General features: G+C 38.1%; 1 protein-coding gene across 1 annotated transcript; it reads left to right on the top strand.

The window, feature by feature from the left end:
- Positions 1–2544: 2544 nt before the first annotated feature.
- LOC131682384 (inactive pancreatic lipase-related protein 1-like) lies at positions 2545–3699 on the top strand. The gene is made up of 2 exons (XM_058963819.1): positions 2545–2629; positions 2695–3699. Exons 1-2 carry the CDS (start codon positions 2587–2589, stop codon positions 3588–3590), a joined length of 939 nt encoding a protein of 312 aa, XP_058819802.1. The 5' UTR covers positions 2545–2586; the 3' UTR covers positions 3591–3699.
- Positions 3700–8838: the final 5139 nt, after the last annotated feature.

Genomic DNA, 8838 nt, shown 5'->3' with positions numbered 1-8838 from the left:
GTATCTTTATTTCATCTGGACTGCTTGATACTTCCTGCATATTCTTCGAAATAAGTTTTATAGGAAAATTATAATCTTTAGAAAAGTTCTTTGATAACTTCACGATTCCAAAGCTTGTTATGATAATGGCTTTAACATTTAAATTGTACGCCTCCTACTCGAAGTTATGTGTCAGACGAGTGTCTCAGAAAATAGGCAATGTCATCTCTTAATCCAACTGTAACCAAGTAAGTCAATCAAACACCTCACTGACAAGTTCTCCGACTCTGACCAATTGCATATAAAACTTGTCCATACTCAAAACGCGAAATTTTGAAAATCCAAATCAAAAAAATTAAAAACTTAGAAAATTCGCTTTAAAAAGTTGAATTACAACGCATAAAAAGAGACCTCAGTGTATAAGCAAATATACTGCCATTTGTGTAACCGTTAGCGTTCAAAGATAATTGTGAAAGAATATATAACTTACTGTAACATCATCGTTGTATGCGTACATCAATATCATATTATTAATCCAATGATAGCACCAGAAAATATAATCTTGATATAAGCTTTCTTGCATTCCTGATCGGTATATCATAAAGATAACACAGAGAGTAATTTATATCAACATGAGATATAAATTTGATAGCTTTCTGTTATGATGTTCTGATCGGGAAGGTTGCACCTTTCATTTGAGACTAAGTTTGGGCAAATCGGTCCAGCCATCTCTGAGAAAAAATGAGTGACATTTTTTGACACATACGCACATACATACACACACATACACACACACATACAGACTTTTTCCGATCTCGACGAACTGAGTCGAATGGGATATGACACTCGGCCCTCCGGGCCGGGATTAGGTTGACGTTTTTCAGAGTGATTGCATAACCTTTCTATATGAGAAAGGCAAAAAGAAAAGCCTATAAATGTTTTACATATTTCTTCGGAAATTTATAATAAATTCAATACGTTAAAACATTAAAAAAAATCTTTAAATAACTTGAAAATTACGTTTTCTGATTGTATTGAGGCAAATACTTTGGTTTCTTCAAAACTCTTTTCTGATATTTATAGAGTTTATATTTCGTCTAATCTTGTTGAAATTGATGGTGTGATTTTTGACGAATCTATTGAATCTCATGAAATTCTAAGTCAAGGATTAGGAGTATTAAAAAATAGAAGCATTTCTGCTGTTCAGGTATTACATAGTGAACGCCTGTATACAAAAAATCATTGAAAATACTAACTCAAAATTCATCACATCAACTGCTGTACGCATCACATTTTCTGGATATGCTCTTCCAAATTTTTTGTACGTAAATAACGTAAATATTACGTTTTTTACGAGTTCGTATTTTTACTCCTAAAGTCAATCTGCCACAACTTTACTTAAGCGGGACCCGTGCAGTTTCAACATCAATGTCCTCAATGAAGTTTCAAAGTCACGAGAAATTTTTCTTTTCGTCTTCAAAAATAAATTTGAAAAGTCAAAACATGTGCCTTCAAAATAAAAAAAAAAAGTTTTTAAATCCATTGAGCAAATGCTTTACAATTTATTCCCAAAAAGGTGCTCAATTTTTGACCTCGCGGGTAGAAGACCCTCTTAAATTGAAGAACTTAGCATTTCAAATGCTATCTACCTTCTATGGGCACCCGGTTTATTCGAATGGGCGGATGAATTGGCTAGAGCGGACGCAGCGACTGACTTCGCTGGTCTAGAAACAGCTTTACCACTGTGGATAATTTGCGAATGTCGTGTCTAAATTCGCTCTTGGGCTGCATCCCGACATGCCAACCCATTGCAAACTAGGATATGCTTTGTTCTTAATCCAGTGTAGTAAAGAGCTATATACATTATCAGGAGGATTTATTATTCCTCCGGATGAATAATCCAGACTGTTAATTGTTTTGTGTTATGATTGTATTGTGTAGTTTTTTTCCATTTCCTCACCTTTGCTCTTTCACCTCCCTTTCCCTTTTAACTTTTAACTAAGATTCCTCAAGTTAGTGTCAGATTCTGATGAGACGAACTCGAAACGCAAATTCTATAACTAATTTAATCTAATGTGCTTCACGCAGACTTCTCAATAGTCCAACCTTCTTGTTAGTGTCAAAATTCCACCATTTCACAAAAAAATGGTTAAAAAAGGGTTCCATGCAATATCTACAAGCGCATGTTAGGAAATTTTCTAAAGTGACAGAACAAATGTCAAGACCCTAGGGACACAGACAAGAAAACAAAACTACTCACTGAAAAGCCATTCACGAGCATCAGTAGAAAACACCGAAATAAGCGAGAAAATCGTCGTGACTGCAAAGGTGGTGATGAGACATCCGTAACGGTCAATGGACAGGTGTACTTGAAAAAATGCTTCCACAAGGGTCTACTTCAGCTTCTGTAGTGTCACAAAATCGCCCTAAGCTTTTCTGTCCGGATTTAAGTGTTCATTGGTGAATCCAATTGATTTACATGGTGAACATTGATTACCGAACAGCAATGATTTTGCTTCAACCTTTAAATTATAAGTACATATATTCCAAAACAGTTTTCGCTAGTTTTCCCCTTTGAATTTCTACTCATGAAAATTGTCTACAAAAATGAAGTGTTGGAGCAGTATTCAATTGTTGATGACATTTGGAGGTACATGCCTTATAAGTCTTACTTTTTACGTTCGTGCCATAATCTCGAATAAAATCTTGTTGCAGTGTTCCACGTCGTTCTACAGTACCCCAACGGTATTCAAGTGAATGCGTTCAAGCCTTACAAACAAGTAAAGTTCTATCTGTACACTCCTAAAAATCCGACGACACCTCAACGACTAAAATTTAATCACCAGAACACTGTCGAACACTCCAATTTCGACTCGTCCCTTCCCACCCGGTTCATAATCCACGGCTATCTTTCAGACGGCAATGCCGATATTAACATCAAAATTCGTTCCCAGTATCTCAAGCGTGGCGATTTCAACGTGATCGTCGTTGATTGGGGAGCGGGTTCGAAACATGCCTATCCAGTCGTCAGAAGCCGAGTGAAATCCGTCGGAAAGGTTATCTCGAAAATGATCGACACACTCGTACGAGTTGTTCAGCTATCGCTCAATAACTTCAGCCTGATAGGGCACAGCTTAGGAGCACACATAGCCGGAGTAGTAGGCAAATTGCAGAATGGTCATATTGGTACCATCATTGGTATGGATCCTGCTGGCCCCGGTTTTTTATTTGGAAATTCTGATACTCTGAACGCGAATTGTGCTGAATACGTAGAAGCTATCCACACCAGCTCAGTTTTCGGACACCCTGATATTCTGGGTGATGCGGACTTTTTCGTGAATGGAGGAGAGTATCAGCCCGGCTGTTTGCTCCCTGCGTATTGTTCTCATATGAGGGTAATTGATTTGTTTACAGAGTCCATAACGAGCCGCAAGGGCTTCTGGGGAAGAAGATATAGATTATTGGATCATATGAGAGCTAGGAGTTCTCCTGTTGGGGCAGCCGCTCGAATGGGCGGCGAACCGTCAAATCAAGGGCTGGGGGTTAGAGGTATATTTCATGTCGAAACCAGAAGTTCCTCTCCTTTTGCTTTGGGTAAAGCAAAGAGTTAGGGCAGCAAGAGCAATGTTAAGCCGTAATATCGAGACGAGAGCGCGGTAGCGAAAGGTTGTTTTGAAGTGACCATTGTCTTGAGAAGATTTCAAGATTGAAGGTGGAAAAATTGACGCTTGATGTTTCACGCATTTGACTTAATTTAATAAAACTGTTTAGAATTTTATTAGTTCAATTAAGGAAGAACAAAGCCAACAGCAGGAAATAATTTATTTATCTGTATTTCACTCAACACTTGCTGAACAAATTGCTGCTCTAGCTCGCGTATGTATTGGATTTACTTATAAGAATATAGTGAGATTCACCAAACTTGTTCCACGAAATGCGTATGTTTTGTGTCGTTCAAAGTTGGATTCGAAAAATAGTTCAGAGACACAACTCTGTCTTAGGATTTGTCTGTTGGCGTGTCGTTTAGGGAATTCATTAATTTCGGTTCAAAAAACGCTGCCTAAGCTGTGAGACTAGTGTCCTTACAGAGTCTCCTGTGACTCACTCAGTGACATGAGTTCGTCTAGCTGCACAATTTCCGATAGATATGAATCTCTTGTCCATATTTACCTCCTTCACCTGTACTACAGACATTCGCAGAGATAACATATGAAGAATTATATGGTCGGTGTTAAGTCAGACCGGACTAAGTGACAAAATATTGATTTCGAGAAAAACGAGTTTAATGTTTGAATCGCAGCATCCTTTACATTATTGGCAATTAATTTGCGCCATAATTCTTGTTTATTGTTACATATTTCAAATCTGACAAAAGGCAAATGTAGCTGACGAAATTTTTTATCCAGTGATATCATTATCTCATTTTTTGATGTTTTGCGACTTGGTCCGGTCTGACTAAACACCGACCATATGTCCTGCTGAAGTTTCGAATGGTACTGCTCATCTCTAAAATAATGACAACTTCCAGGCATGCGGGTTATTACATGACCATCCTTGGAATGAAGTGGAGGAATCCGAGGAATTGACTCTCGACGCAGACTTGAATGGTAAATTGACGATTTATTATCAGAACGTCCGAGGCTTACGCACAAAAATCGATGAATTTTTCCCAGCAATCTCTTCTTCTCACCGAGACCTGGAAACCCGTTATGGTCATATCCTGGGCTTTGTCTTGTTGAATGAGACACGAACCTGCTGAATCTATTTCTGTGATAGATGCAAATCATCCTACCGTAGAAGTTATTATCCGTCTGCCGAAACCTGTTATATTTGAGGTTATCCAGAATGATCTTGCTCTTGAGTTTCACCGAGCTGATTTCTTGGGTATTGCATCAGCACTCCTTGATGCAGATTGGCATTCACTTAAGCATGCGGAAGATATTGACTATGCCCTTTAATTTTTCACTGCCGCGAGTAATGCCCACTTGACTTATTATGATCCTGTGCGTAGGCCAATTCGTAAGCCACCGTGGGGTAGTGCAGATCTACGACATCTAAACCGTCTCAGATCTAAAGCACTACGATTGTATTACCGTACACACTGTAATTGCGTCAAATATCGTTTTGCGCTAGCGAGTGATAATTATCGATCCTGTAACCTTTTATTATTCCAACGCTACTCCATTCGAACACAAGTAAACCTGCTTGATAGTTTTGAAAATTCGTGAACTCCAAGCGGAAGAAGAACGGTGTTACGATGCCAGAATGCAGCCAATTTAGCAGTTCATTTGCGAACGGAACCTTGACGACAATATCGAAGACAATCGAGGAATATGATGATCACAACAGAAAGCCGAATAATCGTTCAAGGGAGATAACGCAGTGAAGGTGTCAGATGACGAAGCAGTTTTTTCCCAAAATTATATATCGCCAGATTTCTTAAACATGAAATTAAAATATACCCTATTTCGCTGAAAGTAAAGTTTAGGATAACAATTTCTAAGTTTATAAATATTCTAAATTAATATTATCCTAAAATAGCTAAACTAAACTAAGCTAAACTAAACGGATAAACGCTTAGAGTGAGCAGAAAAGATTTGTCACTAAAGATCCATTTGGAGAGGTAAATTACCATCGAACAGCAAAGAAATCATTACAATTTGTATGTATTACAGTAGGTACCAGTTGAGGTTAGGTTGAGCTCTACTAAGAGGGACGTATGAGATCGATTCTCATCTCATCTAAAGCCATATCACTATAATTTGTAAGTAGAACTTACTGTTGAACTTGTACATCTATACCTAAATAAATAAAATTTCAGCTACAGCTGATCATCACACTACAACAGTATTTACGATCTGCTACGAGAAACAGTGGGCCACACGTTACTTGAAGTAACAAACGGATTTCCTACTGATTTATTTTTGTAGGAGCAGAGTGCTAGTCTGGCTTCGGAGAAGTGTTACCTATTCACCACCCACTTTAAAATTGCATTCAATGAAACAATTTCATCTGTTGATCAAATTGCGCGCGCTTGTAGAGACATTGCATATTTGTCCTTTGAGAAGCTTCACTGTTACAGATCGTCAGGTTATAGCAGCAATCAGCAAGCTAAAATATTCAGTCACTCCTGGTCTTGACGGCATACCTTCATGTGTTATTAGGGACCATCCATAAATGACGTAGCATTATATGGGGGAGGGAGGAGTTTTGTATTTTGTGATGATGTGTGACGACAGGGAGGTAGGGGGTCATGTCATGCTACGTAGCTTTTTTAAAGGGGAATAGGGGTTGACCTGATGTCACGACAATCTTACCCGTTTCATCTAACTAACATCGTTTTTGATTTTTTTAAATTTTTACGGAGACAACGAGGGGGGTGAGGGTTACGGTCAAGCTACGTAATTACCAGGGGGGTATATAGAAGTTTATGACGAAATGCTACGATGGGGGAGGTGGGTGTTAAAAATCACTCAAAAAATGCTACGTCATTTATGGATCATCCCTTATGCCGCTGACAACTCTATTCAACAATTCCTTTAGACAGTGTTGTTATCCTTCCAGCTAAAGAGGAATTATATCGTTGTGTGCCTGCTTCAAAGTTTTTGCGTAAAAGACGTAATTCCATATCAACATTTGAATAGGGCTAATAAGATTTGTAAACAAACATTTGTTTTGCTGATTGCTCTTAATATGTTATAATTTCAACACAAAAGACATTTGAAATCGATTCTACAAAGGGCAAAGATGTTGATTCATGTGTATCTTTCATGAAATTCAACTCGACAGCGGAATAATGAGCGAAAAAAGTTTGTTTACACAAATTTCATTAGCCCTTTTGAAGAATTGATATTGAATTAACGATGTGCTCTCTGCATCTTGCTAAAGCTACATTTCTCCTGATCAGGATGGATTCATCCTAAAAAGATCAACCTCCACGAATCTCGCTCAGTTCGTTTCATTCTGTTTGCGTAACATGGACGCTGGTGCTAAGATCGACTCTATATATACAGGCTTGAAATCAGCATTTGACAGAGTTGATCATGCAATACTTCTAGAATGGTGGAAATTAATAGGAATGTCTTATGATCTGATTTGTTGGCTCGAATCACATCTGAGAGATCGGACGTTTGTAGTACAAATTGAATGGGTGTTCTCTGTCCTATTTTTGAATAACTCGGGTGTTCCTCAAGGAAGTAATTTGGGTCCACTCTTAATCATACTCTTTATCAATGATCTAGCTACAGTATTACCACCGAGATGTCGTATATTCTACTTTGATGACGTTGAATTTTACATGATCGTCAAGCGCATCAGGGTTTGTTTAGCTTTACAACAACTCATGGACACCTTCAGTGACTCTTTAAACTCGCTTACAATTAGTTTTCACAAGTGCAGTGTGATATCGTATCATCGCAAGCACAAGCCAATTTCATATGACTACTGTATTGGAGATCAGAATCTTGAGCGTGTTCTACAAGTGAGCTTGGAGTCATTTTGGATTCTGCACTCACTTTCCGACCTCATTTCAACTGTATTATTAACAAGACAAATCGCCAGATGGGATTCATGTTTGAAATTTCTAATGAATTTAATGAACTTCTCTGCCTCCGCTCGCTGTACTGCACATTGGTACGGTCGATATTGGAATCTAACTTCGTAATATGGTATCAAGCAACATGGATAGCATGAATTGAAGCAATTCTAAAAACAAATCGTTCATTATGCACTAAGACGCCTTCCGTGGCATTAATATACGAAGACCGCTGTAGATTATTAGGTTTACACACGCTTGAAACGAGAAGAAGAGTTACTTAAGCTGTTTTCGTCGTTAAGATTCTTCTTGGAGAGTTAGAAACATTTATGCACCGAAACGTGTGCTCCATCAACAAAGCTTTCTGTTGTTGGAACATAGGAACTCTCTGTATGGTGATCATGAACTGATTCGCTTCATATCTGACACATTGATTGACATTCATAGTGGAGAATGAATTCAAAGAATATTTGATTGGTCATCTGTGATCTAGATCTACAAATCGAAGAATTTAATGTCCATTTCAATAGATTTTTAACCCCTGAGGTATCAGTGACCTTACTAACCCAGCCTGTAGCTCCGGAACCAAAAATCAGATCGGTATGAAAACAGCAGTCTATTGGAGGGTCGTAACTTTGAAATCAAGTTTGTAAAAATAGGTCTAGAATTCGCTTAGAAATAGGTGTGACATTAAATTGGAGCTTAGCAAGTTCCCAGGGGGTATCAAGAACCGTCATAGGCGGTCAATGTGGTCAAAGCTACTTTGATTGGTTAATAGTGATCTAGACTCAGAAATCCAAGTAATGTTGCACACATTTTAATATGTATTGCATAATTTTGACATTATGGTGGAATAGAAATTTGCTGTGTGATCGCAGTCTTCAACTCCAGATCCGGAAGTCCGACAAATAAAGAATTTAATATCAGACGGTGGGAAGGTTGTAGGTACCTCACATTTGAGACTAAGTTTGTACAAATCGGTCCAGCCATCTCTGACAATCCAAGGATACATTTTTGCCATATACACGCATACATACACTCGCAGACATTTTCTGATCTTTACGATCTGAGTCGAATGACATATCGTCGCTGTTGTGCTATCTTATGACAAACACCATTTTGGGGTAAACTGAGTTAGATATTTTTAATTTTTTGCTTCAATTGACTGTGTCTGAGGATTGAATAAGATGTTTTTATGTGTAAAATTATCTGAGAAACTCTATGGCATAATCTAGTCTAGTCTACACATACACAGCCAATACATGTAGGGATCCTGGAAAACTGCAGACGTTCGTCCACAATTTTTCTTGTCAATATTAATGTGT

The sequence above is a fragment of the Topomyia yanbarensis genome, chromosome 2 (assembly GCF_030247195.1).
Source record: "Topomyia yanbarensis strain Yona2022 chromosome 2, ASM3024719v1, whole genome shotgun sequence".
Lineage (NCBI taxonomy): Eukaryota > Metazoa > Arthropoda > Insecta > Diptera > Culicidae > Topomyia > Topomyia yanbarensis.
Note: the sequence above shows the minus strand (reverse complement) of the source record. Positions and strands in the feature narration are given on the sequence as shown.